At 34.3% G+C, this 20,592-nt stretch overlaps 1 protein-coding gene across 1 annotated transcript in view; it reads left to right on the top strand.

Annotated features, from left to right (window-relative positions):
* LOC150100614 (5' exonuclease Apollo-like) overlaps positions 1-20,592 on the top strand; it is a 46,537-nt gene that overhangs the window by 25,485 nt on the left and 460 nt on the right. Inside the window, exon 3 of the mRNA XM_090402079.1 lies at positions 5,259-6,704. Coding sequence (XP_090258205.1) covers positions 5,259-6,665 — 1,407 coding nt within the window. The 3' untranslated portion in view covers positions 6,666-6,704. The remainder of the gene's footprint in view (positions 1-5,258; positions 6,705-20,592) is intronic.

Below are 20,592 nucleotides of genomic sequence, written 5' to 3'. Positions count from 1 at the left end.
GGCAAGAACCTAGAAAATAAATATCGAGAAGGTGGCAAGATATTCTGGAGATTGTTGAAGAACCTCAGAAATGGAGGAAAGAGTGCTCTAAAAGGAATTAGAGATGACAAAGGTAATATGAAAACTGGAGAAAGATATCCTTGAAGTATAGAGTAATTACTTCGAAAAATTGCTAAATGAAACTAGCAGTGATGACAGCACAGTGATAAAAAAAAAACACTGACCAGGCATGTAATCAGGAATACATATCCATGCTTGAAGCAGAAATGTTGAAGTATGGTGGTATAAAAGTCTTACAGTGGCTGCACTGCATAGTTCAGAAAGCCTGGACATAGGGACGAATTCCCGATGATTGGAGTAGAGCTCGCATAGTACCCATATATAAAAAGGGAAATAAAACTGAATGTGAGAATTATACAGAGGTATTTCCCTACTAAGTGTTCCTGGCAAGATCTATGCAAGTATACTTGAGAAACGATTGAGAAGAATTGTGGAAGAAAAGCTTTGTGAGGAACAAGCTGGCTTCAGGCCAAATAGAGGCTGTTCAGGATCAGATCTTCACTTTACGACAGATAGTTGAAAAGTCATGGGAATATAGCAAAGATCTGTATTTAAGTTTTGTAAATCTGGAAAAAGCATATGACAAGGTGCCAAGAGAGAAGCTATTCAAAATGCTACAGTTGTATGGTGTCAGTGGATCATTATATCAAGCAATACTTGGTCTTTATTTGAGTTGTAAGTCAGCAGTTAGAATTGAAGGAAGTACAGGGAGATGGTTTAATGTTAAATCTGGTGTGAGACAAGGATGTACATTATACCTTTGTTATTCATTATCTATATGGATTACATTATGAAGGAAAGTGGTATTAAACCTGATATCAAAATTGGAGATGTTAATGCGGCTCCTTGCTTTATGCAGATGATGTTATACTTCTAGATAAATCTGCTACAAGTCTGCATGATTCCCTGACTAAATTGAATAGCTGTTGTAATAGATATGGTATGAGGGGTCAGCAATAACAAGACAAAGATAATGAAAATAAGCAGAAGCATTGAAAATATCAGCTGCATTGTGAATGGAGAACCTATAGAACAAGTAAAACATTTCAGCTACTTAGGCATGGTAAATTAAATATGGAAATAGATAACAGAATCAACAAAGCTGGTATGGTAGGAAGTCAACTGAATAAATATATATGGAATAAGAGAGAAATTAGTCAAAACACTAAATTAGCTATATACAAGACAGTGTTCAAACAAATTTTAACTTATGGATTTGAGAACTGGGTTAGAAGTAAAACACTTGACCAAAGACTAGAGGTCGCAGATAAGAGTCCTGAGAAAGATTAGGTGCATATACAGATGTCATTAATGGCAATATCATATGAAAAACAAGGATATTAGGAAAGAACTTGACATTGTCAGCATCCAGGAGAATTCGTTAGCAGAGCTAATCTCAGGTGGTATGGTCACTTAAACATAATGGGTGAGGAAAGATTAGCAAAACAAGTGTTCTCTGCCAGGTTGGCAGGAAAAAGACCAAGATGTAGGTGGATTGATACGGTAAAAAAGTGCCTTAGAAGATAGATATATAAATATAAGATCCGACAATGTTGTAGCTTTGACAATTGATTTGGCAGAAAATTGTAGGTAGGAAATTAGTAATGATGTAAATTTTTCATGTAGTACTATCATATCTTGTACACCCCTTGAGGGTAAATGTCAGGAATTTGATGATGATGATGAAGAAATTATATTCTTCGTTTGATCTGAAGTCATTAGGCTCTATATACACATAGCCCAGCTGTGAAGATACTTCACATGCACACTTATGTTTACTTACACTTGGATAAAGGATTAAACCAAGAATATATAATTTCTTGGCATTTAATTTATAGCATGACCAAGTGAGAAAACTTACAAAAAAAATTTTATTGATATGGGAGCTGGGTTAGAAGTAAACATTTTTATCAAAGATTGGAGTTCTCAGATATTATTATTATCATTATTATGTAACACTTCAAGGAGTCCAAGGACTCATCGCGGGAGGGCATCTACTCTAAAACTCTCCACCACTCAATCTATCAACTACAGTAAACTGCAACTACACCAACATCATCATCTGCATCAGGGTTATCCAACCTTAGGTAATCTGAGGGCTGCATTAGAAAAAAAAAATTATCTGAGGACTGCATCACAATGCGTATCTAGTAATTTGGTGAGCAGCAGCGACACAGCCTCGAAAGCTGAACAAACGAACAACAAGTTGGGTGTAAAATAGCATCTTGAACGAAAGAGAATGTCTAAATTTTTTGGATGCTGAGGAAACTATTGATGTGTTTGTGCCAAAAGAAAGTGGAGGTAAATGTTACTCCAGACAGAAAGATCTGATCTTGTGTGGCAATTTGTGTATTACTGAGGATAAGGGAATGCGAGCTGAGATCTCTTTTGTGAAAGAGGTTTTAGTGGCATTGAACATGATTAGATGACATGAACATAACTTGACCTATTGAAGGATAGTTAACAGATCCATGTTTAATGTACGTCACAAGTAATGTTGATGCTTGGGATGTCAGCGCACTGTATGGTTTGTCAAATGAGTAGATGGAATGAAGAGTATTATTGTCTGCAAAGCTGTGTATAGGTTCAATGGTTATTGAGACTGGGATGTTTATGTGCAGGAAAAAGAGGGTAGGTGATGAGATAGAGCTGTGTGGTGCTCCTGTATTGGTGGTAAAGCTCAAAGAGGGGGGGGGTCATCACCTATGACAGACAGTGAATGACCAGAGAGAAAACCACCAACCCAATAACTAAGGGTGGCAGGTAGATGAAAGGAGGATAGTTTTTTTTAGCAGGCTTCTATGCCAGACACTATCAAAAGTTCTGGAAATGTCAAGAGTGACAGCACAAGTTCCTCAAACCTTTCTGTAGCAAGTGTTCACTGGTTGGTGATGCAATCTAAGAGATCAGCTGTGGATCTTGAATGGTAGAATCCCTACTGCTTCACTGATGCAGTATAGATTCTGCATCACTGATTAATTTGTGGGTCTGTAGGTAGCAGAAAAGTGGACTATCTTTCTTTCTCCATTATTATGAAGAAGACCAAGGTGATGGCAAATGGCTGGTAGTTTGATGGTAACTTCTATCTTCTTTTTTGGAATAGGCTGAATATGAGGTTTCTTCCATGCTTTGGGATAAGCACTGCTTATATAATAAATTGTAGAAACGAAGCAGGATAGATATTGGCTCTGGAGCACAGTGTTTGAAAACAATTGGAAAGAGCCCATCAGGACTAGGATTATTTTTAGTGTCTGAGTTATTTAGTAAGTTTCTGATATCTGTTGAAAAACTACAGGAGTATATGGTGCTCAGATTCCAGTATAGTAATGGATAATTGCTCTTGGTCATCAGTGTAGGAGTTCAAGGAAAAGAATGATGCTAGGAGGTCAGTTTTATCTTTGGGTAAAGTAACGGCTATGCAATCAGGGTGTGTGTATGTGAGGAATGTGGAAATGCAGGAACAGAAGTTGTCTGGTGTCCTTATCAAGGGACCAGATAGGAGGCAAGCTTTCTGCTCTTGGCTTTTATGAAACTGGATTTAGATCTGCTGATGACTGTTTTGTATTTGTTGCATGCTTTGGTATAGGACTAGTATGAAGCTGGAGTTCTTCATATAAGCTAGATGCAGTTCATCAAAGCAGTCGAAGAAAAAATTCTTTGACTACTTTGATTCATTTTCTGTTGAACTCAGATTGGAAAGTGCAAGAGGATTTTGGGTAGAATTGGAGAATGAAGGCCTTCATGCTTATGAGGATAATTTCTGCAAGTTGTTCAGAGCAAGTGTTAGGGTCAGATGAGCTGAAGAAGTAGTCAGACCATAGAAAAGAGAAGTAGATGTTCTGGGGATAATTCCATTTGACAACTTTCTAGTGCCAGAGGATGTTAGATTGGTAGCGATTTGAGGAATGATGTTCTGTTTGAGAGGAGAATTCAAGATTGTAATCTGAATTGCCAAGAGAGAAGGTGACATTTATGGTGTGTCTGGCAGAAGAAGTAAGTTAAAAATTATTATAAAAAATAATATATATGAAATATTCTATAAAATAAAAAATAAAATATATGAATCACTGAAAACATTTATTTCTCTACATAATCCTCTTTAACATTTATATACATTCCATTACTTCATCAATCCAAAAGCAGCACACAATTCTTTTTTTTCTGTTTCTCAGCCAACTCTGTACCTAATTTTCATCATTCTGTTCATCAACAGAATGTTTCACTGGGCCAAACAGGTGAAAGTTGTGCTTGGAATGAGGTTGTTGGAGCTCTAATTTTCACTAGAGTTCCTCTAGCTGTATGAGGTCTCACATTGTCATGCAGGAACAGGTATTCCTCTTTTCAATATGCCTGGACGATTTCCAGCAAATTGCATTCCAATGCTTCGATAAAATATCACAGTACAGTGTGGCATTTACATTTTTGCCATGCTTCTGAAAATGGGCCAACAGTACTCCCTGGGAATCCCCAAAGCATGTGCTTTCCTGCTGAAGGCTTAACCTTGAACTTCTTGCTTGCTGGTGAAGTGTGATATTTCCATTGCATTGAGGCATGCTTTGATTCAGGTGCTGAACTTAATTCACCCCTATAACAATCCTGTTTAATATGTCTTTTCTTTCATCTGCATAGTGGAAGAGATGTTACAAGGCCAGACCCATTTGGTTCATTTTGTTCTCTGGCACCTTCTATGCACACTCAATCCAGTAATTTAAATGATCATGCATTATGCTGGGCTACCATAGAATAGCCTATTGCACTTGCTATGCTGGATCGTTATCCACCTGTATCATCTCAGATCATCCATTCCTTCCATCTCACAGTTTTTTGTTGTAACTCTACAGGGTGACCAGATCAGTCTTCTTCATGAAGTGTCAAGCATCCCTGAAAAAATTTTGGAATCAGTTGTGAACTGTCATGCATGACAAATGCTGTTTGACGGTTGTACATTCTTCAAGCATGATTGGCATTTTAGATTACTGAAAACGGCTACAAAACACGCATGTACGCAACATATACTGTTATCCTAGGCTGCACTGCTGCCTAGTGCTGCCTACTGAAAACCATTCACTTCCAATTCGTTTGTTCTACTTTTTATAACTTCCTGACTTTCCCTTGTAGATTAAAAAAAAAAAAAATTCTTTTATATCATTTGTGAGATCCTGTATAACTAATTTTTACTTAAAATTTTTATATTCTAGGTTAATCCTTCACTAGTTCAGGTTCTGGAAGTAGGCCAAGAACATATCATTCATTTGGATGATGATGGAATTGAAACAATGACAGTTTGTCCAATCGATGCCAACCATTGTCCTGGTTCTGTTATGTTTTTATTTCAAGGATACTTTGGAAACATTCTGTACACAGGAGATTTTCGCTTCACTTCCAGCATGTTAGAATATTTACAGATTCCATCATTAGATGTTCTCTACTTAGATAATACTTATTGTTCTCCAAAATGTTCTTTTATCAGTCGTGAGGATGCTATGGGTGTATTTCTACAACAGCTGCATGACTGTCTTCAGAAAAGTGAACGTGTCATTGTTGGGTTGGATAATTTAGGAAAAGAAGAACTCCTGATAAAAGCAGCAGAGGAAACACAAAGTAAATTACATGTAACTCAGGAAAGAATGAAAACATTGAAAATTCTAGATCTTTCAGATATTGCTATTGTAGATAGTACTTCAGGAAAAATTGCAGTTGTATCAACATCTGAGATTAATGGGAAAAACATTCAAAAGTGGAACAAGGAGAAGACTACATGCGCAATTTTACCAACATCTCGTTTTTCTGGTTTGGGTTACCTTCCTTACAGCTCTTATGACAATATTCATGTTGTTGAATATTCTAACCACTCTTCATTCCAAGAGTTGATAGAGTTTGTGAAACATTTACAGCCTTGTTTAGTCATACCAATTTTGGGAAAAGAGACCAAAGGTATATTTAATGCTGATATATCTGAAAGAGCTGATATGAGTGTTTTTTCTCAGTTCTTGAAAAAAAGTACAAGCAAATTCCAAATTCCAAGCCATGTTCTAAAATCCATGAACTTTAGGGTTCACAGAGAATTTCTTACAGACCATGTCAAGAAACAATCAGCCAAAATTTCAAAAAGAAAGCATACATCTTTAAAAAGAACTTCAAAAGGAATTGTATTTGATACATTTCAGAATGATTCAGTTATAGACAAAAGTGACACATCCTTGAGTTACTCACAAAATCATTCAGGTTCTGATAAAGAACAGAACACAAAACAAAGTCTCATTTCAGAGCATATCCAAGTTCCTTCACCAGTGCTTCCAGAAAAGTGCATAAAATTTTCTTCTGTTCTTGCAGATCACTCAGTTGTTTTGAACCAGAAAAATGACCACATAAACTGTGATGACAAATGCAGTGCAGCAGAACAACTTAATTTACGATTTGAAAGGTATAGGAAGAATGCATCAGCATTGAAACTTAATAGCTCATTCAGAACATCTCCTGTTACTGATGAAGAAACTGCTGATGCTAACATTAGTGCTAAGAAGTGTAGATATGTTTGGAAAATTGTGCATATGAGTGAAGATTCGGGTCCAGAATACTGGGAAATTCCTGAAGACAGTAGTTAGATAAATATCCAGAATTTAGTTTGTGTGAATGTTTAAATTGTAAATTACATTAAATTCACTCCTTAATTATTATTATTATTGTATTTTTTTTTTAAATAAAGCTAGAAAACAAAATATATTTTTAAAATGGAATTTTTATCCATTCTGTTGAATATGATAATTTAATATTGGGAAGCATAGTAGTTCATTTCTAATGAACTACTATGCTTCCATATATGATTATGTTCCATTTTCATGATTTGTTCAAAACAATTTTTCATAGCAAATAGTATTAACTACTTCATGCATGAAATAAACTATTCCATGTTCTCTCTCTCTCTATGTTCACTGGGCATCTACAGATGCTGTATGGTCACTCCGATGCTCGATGATGTTCCACACCAGGCCTCGCCATGTAGTCCTGTTGTTTGCTTTTCTGGCAGCCTCAACTCTCTGAAGATCAGTCACTCCACACACACCATCCATCCATCTCATTGATGGTCTACCCCTGCCTCTTTTTCCAGGAACTTTACCTTCTATTACTGTTCTGAGAAGTCCTCCTTCCATCCTTTCTATGTGTCCAAAATATTTTAACTTTCTTCTGTCAATATCCTTAAGGAGCCTTATAGTTCTAATTCCATGTTCAGAGGTTTTTATTTATATCAGTAACCTTTGAGCTCTTTCCTTCATTTTTTATTTAATTATTTTTTATTAATCTCACAGGCGAGAAGTTGTAGAACATATATCACATTTATGCCATGTGTGGACAAGAGGATAAAAAGAAAAGAAAACATGTTAGATTGTCGTCTGAATACTACATGTGAATACTACATACGACAGCTGTTCCAGAAGGTATACTGAGGGAAGTTTCAACAGTTAGAAGTTAGAACTGTAATCAAAACCTAGTTCTGAGTAGTTTAGGTCATTTATTAAGACTGACCATATTAACATAAGGCCTTAAATTTTTTATTATGCTGCATTGGATATTGTGTCCTTTTAGAATTCTTTTTTAAATTTGTGATATACAGCATTCTTTATTTATAAACACATGTAAATTTTATAAACACCTGATCACTTAAAGAGGTGAATGAGGTTGTTTTGGGTGACCTAAGTATCATGGACACTTGTCATAGGTGTGAAGGCAACTTTGAGGTCTTACTGTTTCACTATATTAGCTATTTTATTATTGACATTTTTGATATATGATAAAGTGCCTTTATAATTTAAAGATTGTAGCCATTTTTAAGAAGTACTTCTCTGAGGTTATCCATTTCTTGCTCCATTTTGTTGTTGTCCTCACTAGTTGTGGTACAAACTCTGTCTTTGAAATATCCTTTCAAATTTTCAGTTCCAGACTTTGTTTTTGAGGAACTCTGACACCTTGTTTCTGAGCAGGATGATAGTGAGAAGTAGTATTTAACATAGTTGTGCCATACTGCAAAAGAAAGAAAAACGAGTAGAAACGTTTATTGTATCACAAAATACAATACAAAGACATTTTATAGTCTTTGTACTATCTTTTGCAAAAATTATCGCAATTAGGGACAACTCGAATGGCACTTCATAATGAAAAATACTCCCCTTCCCAAAGACTATGCTGCATGCATGCATGCAAGGAAAACAGATTTATTGTAGCATTAAACACAGTGGCTAAATAAATGCATTTATCCTAACAACTTCTTTCAAATTTTCAGTTCCAAACTCTTTGAGGGTCTTTGATACCTACCTTACTTCTGAGCAGATTGATGGTGAGAAGTAGCGTTTAACAAGTTCGTGCCAGGCAGTGTCTGCACATGTGTAAACTAGCAGGAACTAGCTTTAGTGTACGTATACCACTTGTGCATTGGGTGGTTGCATTTTTACAAAGTTTATAAGGCATGTTAGTTGCAAGTTTTTCATTGTAATTTCACTTGTAAAATTAGCATTTGTGAAAGATGATAACAAAGATCTCAAATGTAATTCGAACTGATTTTAAATTATATATATATATATATATATATATTCACATGTGTATCTTATTGCTTTGCATAAATTGTGCATTCTGTTTGCAATGACTCCATTATAAACAACCGTTACATGTATTTTCTGGGACTGAAAATTTGAAAGAGGATATTAGGACAAATGTGTTTAGTGCTACATTAAATCTGCTCTGCTCTGCATGCATGGTCACAGACCATGCATGCAACATGGTCTGTGAGAGGGGAATGTTTTTCATTTTCAAGTGTCATTCCAGTTGTCTCTAATCACAATAATTGTTTCCAAATACAGGTAACCTTCATATAACATGGTTTCAATATAAGACTGTCTACAAATTGTAGTAACCCTTTATCTTTTCATATATTTTTCAACGCGTGACTTAAAAATCAAATTTTATGTTCTTTAAATTTGCATCTGCCTGTATTGTGCATGTAGTTATAAGTAGTGAATTTATATTAGAGGAAATACCCTTTAGCACACATGTACACCAATTGTTTACCATATGAAGTGTTTATTGTTGAAAATTATCTTCGTTTTCTGCCAGGAAAGCGCATTAAAAATCATAAGTGTGTTAATAATCTCAAAATGAGCACTTCATTTTTTGGTGAGTTACATACAATATGTAATGCTTTTTTTATGTAAAAAAATTATTTTTATAGTAATGGCCACTAAGAGCGCTTTTGCGATATACGCATTTGTTAATAGGAATAAACCCACCCACTGTAAACTGCCAAGGTAACAATTGAACAAAACTGAAGATACATTCGGTTTCGATCAGCACATGAGACTCAACCTTTACGAACTTCTTCATAAGTGCTCCAATCTCTTCAATAGTGAATTAATTGATGGGGAAATTGATTTAAATGAAGAGGAACTGGTACAATTCATAGATGGCGTCGAACCAAATGGCGGGGAAAGTTCTTCCGAAGATTCTGATTGTGATGAATCTGTTAAAGAATTCAGTTTAAAGAAATTAGCAGAAGGATTGAACTTGGCAAAAAAGTTATTTTATGGATAATGATCTCTCTCTATCCATTGAGAGATCATTATGGATAATGATCTCTCAGTGGAGTGCTCTGGAAAATTCTTAAGACAATTGGATATTTGTTTAGCTCCATGTTATGAACTTAAAAAAAATTGCAGTATAGTGGTAAGAAAGGTCTGATTACTGACTTCTTGATAACTAAACTGGCTGACGTATGCAATGAGAATTATACAAATGATGTCCAAGAGATTTCAAGTGATGACAACGTCCACTCGTAAATAAAGAACATCTATGAAATGTTAGTTTTGAAGAAGAGAGTGATGATGATTAAAATATACTCTTTATTTTATTTTGCCGAAAACATTATATATTATGTGTAATGAAGTTTATGTACAATTTATAATTTTTTTAATATTTTATGCTATGTATTTGTGTCATAGTTTATGTTTTCTTAACTTGCATGAATTAGCTGAATTAAATAAAAAATATATTTTTGTTGGATATGTTTGTTTATATAATCTTAAAATTAAAAAAAAAAAAAAAAAACGATTTCGGAACTTAACCCTACTTTTTTCTATGTGATCTGAGTCGCTCATAACGGGATTTATGTGCGCAACATTTTTGTGGAACCTAACTTCCACGTTATACGAGGGTTACATGTATAGTACCAAGACTAAAAAGTCTGTGCTGTATTAAGTGATACAGTTAAACTACTCATTTTTCTTGCTTTTTGCAGTATAATATCTGCTGAGGTTGGAATGTTTTCCAGAGTATAGGAACATTTTTCTTTCAGTCTTTGGAAACATATGTAGTAAAAATTTATCTATTGCTGAATAAAAATGAATACTGTATTGTAAGAAGTGGTTGATTTCAATAACATACTAGCATATTATGAGATATCTATTATTGACAAAGAAATATATCATAATCATGGGTATCAAGGATTTGGGCCTAGCATGGCCTGTTCAGCCTTAGAAGTCATCGTTTAAGAGGATGTCCTGGTTTTTTTCCCCTAATGGCTTGTACTTTAAGGCTTGTTTTGGTAATCTTTCTGTTTTCATTCTTTGAACGTGTTCCATCCATTTATGTTTATATTTTATAATTTTTTCTATTACTGGTTCTTGTTTAATTCTTTCATAATTTCTTTGTTTCTTTTGTGATCAAATAGGGTGTACTTTGCAGTTTTTCTCATAAACTTCATTTCTGCTGTTATTAATCTTTTTGTCTTTTTGTTTTATTGTCCAGGTTTCGCTTCCATACATTAAGGCTGGTAGGGCTAATGTATTGTATACTTTTAGCCTGGTTTGTTTTTGAACTAGGTTTGGTTTAAATATAGAGTTAATTACACCTGTTATTTTTAAATATTTTGCAATTTTTACGTTTATATCTTTTTCATTTTCATATGTAATCGTACATCCTAGGTAGTTAAATGAATTCACCTGTTCTAAGATCTTGTTATCTATTACTATTTTAGTTCTTGCTGGATCTTGTCCTTTAAAGGCAATAGTTTTTGATTTTTCCTTTGATATTACCATTCCATAATTTTTGGATATCTCATTTAGATCTAAAATAGCTTTCTGTAAGTTATCTTCAGAATTTGTAATTATTATTTGGTCGTCGGCAAAGAGGAGAGTGCTTAAGTTAACTTTAGGAGAAAGTTTAATTCCTTGATGTAAATTTTTATTCCATTTTATTATTATTTCATTTAAGTAGATATTAAAAAAAGTTGCTGAGAGGGGACCTCCCTGTCGGACCCCTTGATTTATCTCTCTCGTATATGATAGCTTGTGATTTAATCTTATTTGTATTTGATTATTTTCATATATTCTTGTGATAGTTTTTAGAATATTATTTGGTATTTGTCTTTCTTTTAATATGTTAAATAATGTTTCTTTTAACTTTGTCAAATGCTTTTTCAAAGTCAATAAATGCAATATGTGTTTCTAAATTATATTCTCTTCTTTTCTCTATTATTAATTTTAGGCAAAAGGCCGGGTCTATACATGATCGTCCTTTTCTAAATCCATTCTGTACTTCTGTACAAAGTAAATATGTATGCCTAAATTATACTGATCCTCAGTAAACAAAAGAAAAGTCTTAGGAAACCATCAGACTATAAATAAAATAGAGAAAGAAATACACATAACAAGTACATCAGATTTTACAAAATGATTTGCTGCTCTGTCAATCTACATGCCTTATCTTAAACCAACTATGGTTAGCTTATCTAAATGACCTAAAATATTGGAATTGGGTTATGATAGACATTACAAAACACTGACTGACAATGAATCATGTGTATGACATCTCAACATGATAGGCACTATGAGTTTAATGACAATTCAATCCACATCAGTTTATGGATTAAGTGATTCTGTTGCTACGATTTCAAATTAAAGCATCTTTATTCCCAGTGAAGTACACTTTCATAGTTTTTAATGTGATTATACCTGGAATAATTGCCAGGATTATTTTCATTTCTTTAAATTTTAATTTTTGGACTATATTTCTGAATTACTTATAGTTGTTTTTATGAGCCTTTCTATCCATGGTGTGTGTGCACGTGCATCCATTCGCGCAGTGCCAGCTATCCCAATGCAATTTTAAGTTGAGTGCCTCTTACTTTTTTTTTTTTAAATGTAGTTAAAGGTTAAAAACTCAAAACACATATATGTATGTTTTGCAATTTTTGCAAAACATACAGCAAAAGACTACAATTACAGATACAAGTTGCTGATTACTGGCTATGAGCCATTAGTTATAGTATAACTAGAGATGTATAAACTAGAAAAATTGCACAATGACAAGAAATCATTTAATTTTTAATGAAAAAAAGTGTAATAAAAAATTAAATGATTTAAAAGTTTACTTTTCTTGATTATATGGAAGCAAATTCATCCAAAATTTCACTTGTTTCTAGTTTCTCACAGCCCAACCAATCTTTCCTGTGAAATACTAGATTGTAGATATGTTTTAATTAGTTTCAATCTTGAAAACGATCATTCACCACTTTTTACCGAAACTAGAAGTGCCAAAAATATTCAAAGAGAAATTGTTAAATTAATAAAGACGCTTCCTAAGTTGTGTGTGTACCTACCTCCCCTTTCCTTCCCATCGTAAGAGATGGGGATGGTATACGAAATACATAAATGTAAACTTATTGTGTAGTACTGTCATAATATCCTATATACCCTGTAGGGGTATACATCAGGAGACTGATGTCCACTTTTTCAGAATGTTGTGTATTATATAAAATGGGTTTGTTTCTTTGCCTGGTGATGTATATGTTATGGTTAAAGTAATAAATCCGGTCATTATTAATAATTACCGGTTAAAGTGAATAATTTACAAGAATTAATCACTTTAACCGGTTAAAGTGAATAATTCCTAGAGGAGTCTGGTAAATGTAATAAAAACATGTTTATAGGTTTTCATTCTCAATAGAAATTATAACAGCTTAGGTTAGTTTATAATGAAAAAAGTAAGGAAAGTACTTCTTTTGCACTCAATGAAATCAGAAACTAACCTAACCTAACCTTTATCGGTTGGAAATCATTATAAACTAACCTTTATTGGTTTGGTTAGGTTAGTTTATAATGAAAAAAAGTAAGGAAATTTTTTTTTTTTTTTTTTGCACTCAATGAAATCAGAAATCATAAACTAACCTAACCTTTATTGGTTAGGTTAGTTTATAATGATTTCTGATTTCATTGAGTGCAAAAGAAGTACTTTCCTTACTTTTTTCATTATAAACTAACCTAACCTGATATAATTTCTATTGAAAATGAAAACATATATAAAACCTATAAACATGTTTTTATTACTTTTACCAGACTCCTCTAGGAATTATTCACTTTAACCAGTTAAAGTGATTAATTCTTGTAAATTACTTTAACTGGTTAAAATGATTAATTCTAGTAAATTATTCACTTTAACCGTAACATATATCAATGCCTAGCAATATTTTGATTTTATAATTATATCATTCAGTACTATAATAATAACAAGTTATCAGCAAGACCATTTAACATCACAGCAATTCAGGTCTATTCATCTACTTCAGAAAGTGCTGAAGAAGAAGAAATGCAGTTATTCTTTAGCAACTTGGAAATAACCTTGAAATTAGTACCAAAGAAAGTTAAACTAATTATTTGAGGAGATTGGAATGTGAAGATTGAAGAACAGTCAAGGATGCAAAGAAATTGATATGGAAAAGTAACGAAAGAGGAGAAAGAATGCTTGAATTTGCCTCGAAGCATAACATGGTAAGTTGTAACACACATTTCCAGCAAAAAAAAGACTGCAAGAAGTGGATATTGTGGTCACCAGATGTAAGAACTAAGAACATGCTAGACGTGATACTCATAAACTGTGGAACTGATGGTTCACATCAATTTCACAGTGTTGAACGTTTCAAGGAGCAAACACAGAAATGGATCATAGCTTGGTGATTGCAAATACAGGGTGTTCGGGATAAATTTGACATATTTATAATTAATTATATTTTTCCGTAAGTTACATGTATTAACACACACTTCTCTTCATTTAAAAGTTTGGACCCTTCTTCATTCATATACAAGATGTCAGAAAGGATGGATAGCTGGAACCCACCTGAATCATGGAAGAGAATAACTTGTATCATGATGATTCGTGCCTGCCATCAAAATAAGGATATTACGACTGCTGCCCAATGCTCCCTGAATACAGTAAAAACAATCAGGCATGAACTAGAGACTTGCAATGGTGACTACGAGGATGTAGCAGGAAGAAAGATCCCTAGCAGATGATCTGATTGCGTTCGTACAGCAGAATTCCTCGCAAATCTGCAGGAACAGGTGTTGAAGAACCCTGGCATTGGAATTCGGGCTTTGTTCGTGGAGTTGCTAACTGTAGTCAAGCCCTGGATAACAAGGGTAGCCAATGGTAGGCCGTATGTATGGCAGCAGGATTCGGCCCCTTGCCACACCTCTGGGAAAAGTCAAAAATGGTTGTCTGAAAATTTCTACGACTTCACCAGTCCAAATGTTTGGCCTCCAAACTCCCCAGACCTTAACCCCATGGATTATTTTGTATGGGGCGCAGTTGAAAAAGACACCAATCGCACTTCCAGTAATACAAAAGCCCAGTTAATGGATAAAATTAAAACAGTTTTTGCGGCCCTTCCCAGGGAGACTGTAGCATCAGCTTGTTCGAGGTTCCGAAGCAGAATTGAAGCTGTGATCGATGCTAATGGTGGTTATTTTGAGTAAATCTTGTTGATAGTATTGTAATTAACTCTGCCTGTAATGTTTTTTTGTCAATTCATTAAATTTAATAGATACAAAGAAGATTTTCTTTTTCCTTACGAAACTGTCAAATTTATCCCGAACACCCTGTATATATCAAGTCGAAATTTGCGCCTGAAGATACTTCAGGCGCAAATTTTGTTTGCTTACACTTGGATAAAAGATTAAACTAAATTTAGTATAGTCTAACCAAGTGGGGAAAAAAACTTCCAACATCTTTCTTTAAATCCAGAGTAATTTAATAATAAGGTGGTACAACTTGTATAGGTAAATATGACTTCTCCATTGCTTCTGCCTTAGTATCACCACTTCTGGGTCTGGCTCCCACTGACGAGACCTCAATAAAGGTCGAAACCGGTCTGAGTAGTGGCCCTTCCCTTAATGCATAGCATTATACATGTCTGCAAGGAGATGTGCTTTGCATTATGGGAGATACTGAGACAAGGAGTGATGAGAGCTTGGTCCACCTTTATGAGTTGCCTTAGACCTGAAGATTTCAGGCACAAACTTTGTTTGCTTACACTTGGGTAAAGGATTAAACTAAATTTATTATAGTCTAACCAAGTGGGGGAAAAAACTTCCGAAATAAGATCCCAGATAACAAAAGCTAAGTAAACCTACAGGCAATGGACAAGATATGGAAAAGTAAATCAGTGAGCCTTCCCATAAAGCTGAGACTTCTGGAAGCATGCATATTCACAAGTGGTCTCTATGGTTGTGAGGCACGGGTAGTGGACATAGACTCTGTGAGACAAATGTTGGTTTTTGAAAGAACATGTAATTAGAAAGATTCTTTGAATTGGATGGGTATAAAATGTAACAAATGAAGAATTGTATCGCAAAGTAAACTACAAAGAAAGTCTAATGCAGAAAATAATTCAAAGGAAACTAAAGGTTTTTTGGACATATCTGCAGAATGGATAATAGTAGAAAGATCAAAACCTGTATGCTTGATACAATGACAGTATAAATAGAAGAGGACGGCCAAGGCAAACATGGGTAGAGTGTGAAAGAGTGGTGTGGAAAGTTTGCAGGATTTAAGTTATCTATCAGTGGACAGAGAGAAGTGTCCAAGGATGGTGAAACAGGCATTGGACCCATGGACAATGATGATGATACTATGCACAAAAACATCAAAAAAAAACAAAAGACTCATTAAGTCCAGCAAAATATTAATGCATTACTGTGATTTCTTATATTTTCTATTGCTGAAAATGTTTTTAATTTTGTTTTAAATTTAAATTTTTTAATTATTTTTAATTTTTATTCATTTTAATTTTTTAAAATTTTAAATGCTTTTAGAAAGGGAGAGGATGGACTTGATAAAGAAAAATTTTCATGTTTGTTCTAATTATCAATATATTCATTGAACTTGCAATGATTTTATATACAAGTGATGAATGCAAAACTTCAGCTGAGGTGTAGTTTTCATTTGTACCTATCCTACAGTCACTGAAAAGGCAGTGCATAAAAAACATACACATACATAAATATATAATTAAAAAGTATATGATTTTAATAAAATCATATACTTATTGATTTTGTTTATTTACCAAATAATATTCTATATATATTGTATATGAAATCATTAATTCTGTAAAAAAAAAAAAAAAAAAAAAAAAAATAGAGGGGGTGGTGAAAAGAAAGGCGATTTAGAAGAGAGCAGTCTGGTTTTAGGCCAAATAGATCATGTATAGACCACATTGACACCTTAAGAATAATAATCGAACAGTCGAGTGAATTTTACTCTCCTTTATATTTGTTGTTTGTGGATTATGAGAAGGCCTTCGATTTCATTGCCAGAGATCGTGTTGGAATGCACTTCAAAACAAAGGAATGCCACAGAAAATAATAAACCTCATACAGGAAGGATATAACAAATTCCAATGCCAGGTGCTGCATGATGGATATTTGTCACAGCTCTTTCAAACTGTATCTGGAGTGCAAAAAGGATGTCTCCTATCTCCCTTATTGTTTATATTGGCTAGATCAAGTTCTGCACCATCTGTCCAAAAAAGAAACTGAACCTTTGATAGAAAATAAAACACAGGCCCATTATAATTATTCAAATCAATATACTCTCCCATAGCTTTGATAAAGCTTTTGGCATGGTCAATTAATAAATTCATTAAATGAGTTTTTTTATATTGGTTTTTGGGATAATGTTGAGGATCGTGGTTACTGCCGCTTGAACGTTTCAATGGTATATTGCTTTCCTTTCATTGGCAAATGAAGTCGAGAGAAGAGAAAGAAGTCACAGGGTGCTAAATCAGGTGAATACAATGAGTGATCCAACACACAAACTTGGTTTTGCTCAAAAACTTTCTCACAATGTTCGAACGATGAGATGGTGTATTATCATGCAAAAGTGACCAGCTGCCTGCATCATGATATTCATGCCGTACGCGACGAATTCTTGCTATCAATCGCTTAAAAACTTCAAGATAAACATTACCATTGACCATTTGGTCAAGCGGAATGAATTTTTTGTGGATAATGCCCTTGGAATCGTAAAAACAAATCAGCATTGTCTTTACTTTTGACTTCTCCAAGCGACTTTTTTTAGAATGCCCCCTCTTCTGGTCTCCGCTCAGCACTGTTTCCAGCTCATACTCAAAACATGTTTTGTCACCAGTAACGATCGTTTCAAGGAAGTTTGAGTCCTTACAAGCAGTTTTAATTAAGTCCTTGCAGTGTTCAATTCGATACATTTTTTGGTCGTCGGTCAACTTGTAGGGACCAAATCGCGAATTCAACAATTTACGAAGCCCCAAATTCTCGGTCAAAATGTTGTGCACAGTTGATTTTGGAATCCCCAATTCATCTTCAATCAATCGCAAGGACGATTTCGGGCACTTGAAATGACGCACTTTTTGGATGCTAACTTCGCTCAGTCCAGTTTTTGGACAGCCCAGCTTCATCGTCCTCAAAGGTCTCATGACCAATTTGAAATCGCTTAACCCACTCGTAAACTTGAGTATGAGATAAGCATTCATCACCGTATGCTTTTTGAAGCATATGGTAAAACTTTTACCAAGTTTAACGCAAAAGTCAATCGCAGCTCTGCTTGAAACTCATTTTCCGACCATTCGTCAAAACACACTCACTCTTGGCACTATAACTTGGCTTCTAATGAAAGTTGTCGCTTTCGACAACAAAAAGATACAACAGGTGGCACCACTAGTTTCTATTTTCGAAAGGTAGGTTTCCTTTTTGGACAGAGGGTGTAGAACAGACAGCAATGAAACATGCCAAAGGAATATCATGGAAAATTAATAAAATGGGTGATCTGACTATGTAGAAGATGTATGTCTAATTGCGCACAGACATGCAGATATCCAAAACCAACCACATTTAAGAAGAATCACTGAAAGTCGGTTTGAAAATAAATACAAACAAAATAAAAGCCTGTGTAGCTCAGTAGATGTGACGTTTGCACACCATGGCGCTTGACCGCACGAAGGAAGACTTTGTTTTGAATCTAGTCGTCGCCTAGAGGAAATTTTTCTAAGCATTTTTTTGACCAGTTTCTGAGTTAGTCAATCTCTGGCACAGGCAAGCGGGTTTTTTCCTCCTGGAAACTGTTTTTTTTTTGTCCCATAAGCTCAAGAAAATCGACCATAGAACCCACATTATTTCAGACATTAAATATATTATGATAGGGTTAGGGACCACAAGATGGCAGCACTTGTTGAGCAGTCTCTCTTCACTAATTAAGCTTTACTAACTATCACTAAGCGGCATGCAGTGCCGCTTAATTAGTGATAGCCTTGGGCCAGCTATCTCTGATTGGCTGCTAATGGAGATTGAACTGCCCACTCAGTCTCCAAAAGTTTGATAGGGCTAAATTGCCTTGCCTACTCCCTATATATGGGAATAAAAAGGCATTAGTTGATGATAAAAGAAATGAGAATCGATGTGAACAACAATGCACCGTTTCACATATCTTGGCAGTGTTTTATCTGCAGATGGAGGAGCAACTAGATATGTTGACATAAGGAGTCAAAAGGCAAGAAGTGCATATGCTAAACGTAGTAGAGTATGGAAAATGAAAAATATTCACACAGATACAAAATTAAAAATATTTAATTCATCTAATAAATCAGTTCTTTTATATGGATGCAAAATGTGTCTAGTTTCAAAGAAAATACAAAGAAAACTACAAACATTCATAAACCGTTGTTTGCGGAGCATATTTCGAATTTAGTGGCCACAAATTATTACTAATGAATAATATTAGTAATAATTTGGAAAAGAACAAATTGACAAAAGTCAACCTTGAAATCAGAAAGCGAAAATTTAGATGGATTGGACATACACTTAGGAAAGATCATTACGCAGCCCTGAAATGAAAAGAGAAAGTAAAATAAAATAAAAGAGAAAGCGTGGCCATCCTAAAAATACATGGAGGAGATTGACTTTAATAGATTGTGAGAAGAAGAAGAGGAGCTTTGCTGAACTAAGACCAATAGCTATGATAAGGAACTGATGGAAAGCATTTACAAACTCCTGATGGAGTCTAGAAAAGAAGACAGAAAGGGCAGCTGACATAGAAAAGCTGGTCATTGTTGGAGATCTAAACAGAGTAGGAAACAAATACCACGCATATAGAAATGTTTTGAGAAAACCTGTAGAAAAAGGCAAAGTGAATATTGATGGTAACTGCTAGATTTCTGTTCAGGTCACAAAATAATCATCACTAACACCATGTTTCAACATAAAGACGTGCACAAATTCACGTGGAAAGAAATAAAAAAAATATATCATTATTAGAGATCTTCACACTCGTTCAGCATATACAACACACAAGGGATTTGAAATTGGAAATGATCATCACCTAGCTGTAAGTTTAAAAAGAATTTAAAAATAATTTTTTTTTTAGAATGCAAGAATGTGTACTAATCTAAAGTGGTTTCATCAAATAAACAGAATGGCAGCGGAAAGGTTTACAAAACATCTAGAGAAGATCAAGATCTGGGTGGATTGATGAAGTTAGAAATCCCCTAGAAGACAAAAATATAAGATTTGTCAGTATTGGGGTGTTGACAAGGGATTGACTAATTTGTAGGAAAATTGCTAACACATGATTATTAACAATGTAAAACCATCATCGTATCCTGTAGACTAAATGATGATACATACCAAGAAATTAGTGATGATGATTTAGCTGCTATTTATGCATTATTCCAAATAAACCCGAAACTTAGAGCTCTACAATGTTTTCTCTGAAGTTAAAAAAAAAATTTGCTAAAACATGTAAACTTGTGTGTACAAATGATATTGTATAATTTATCTACGGCTGGAAATGTAACTATGATACCTTCAAGTCCCACACAACTACTGTATTTGAGATTTCGGTTTCTTTACCCAAACTGTATCATACTTTACCATCTAGTTATGTGAAGAACAAGCAAGATCTTCAGAGCAAGTTTTTCTTTATTATATGTTCTTATTTTTCATTCTTCTGATCATTAACTCAACTTTTACACTATCTCCTAAAACAAAAGCTTTGCTTTACTAATATATATTTCAAATACTATAGTGGTTTGAACATTTCACAATATACAAATAAAAGACAAATCTGAGTTTTTTTTTATTTTAAAGTTTTCTGATATGTGACAACAATCCAGTGTTGTTTATTGTGTTCTAAACAGTGCATCTCTCGTCCACATTGATGCTGGAGAGACAACAAAGCACTCGG

The sequence above is a fragment of the Typopeltis vanoorti genome, chromosome 12 (assembly GCF_054136105.1).
Source record: "Typopeltis vanoorti isolate ZY-2024b chromosome 12, IOZ_Tvanoo_1.0, whole genome shotgun sequence".
Taxonomy (NCBI): domain Eukaryota; kingdom Metazoa; phylum Arthropoda; class Arachnida; order Uropygi; family Thelyphonidae; genus Typopeltis; species Typopeltis vanoorti.
The sequence above is the reverse complement of the archived record's forward strand: the minus strand, read 5'-3'. Positions and strand labels throughout refer to the sequence as shown.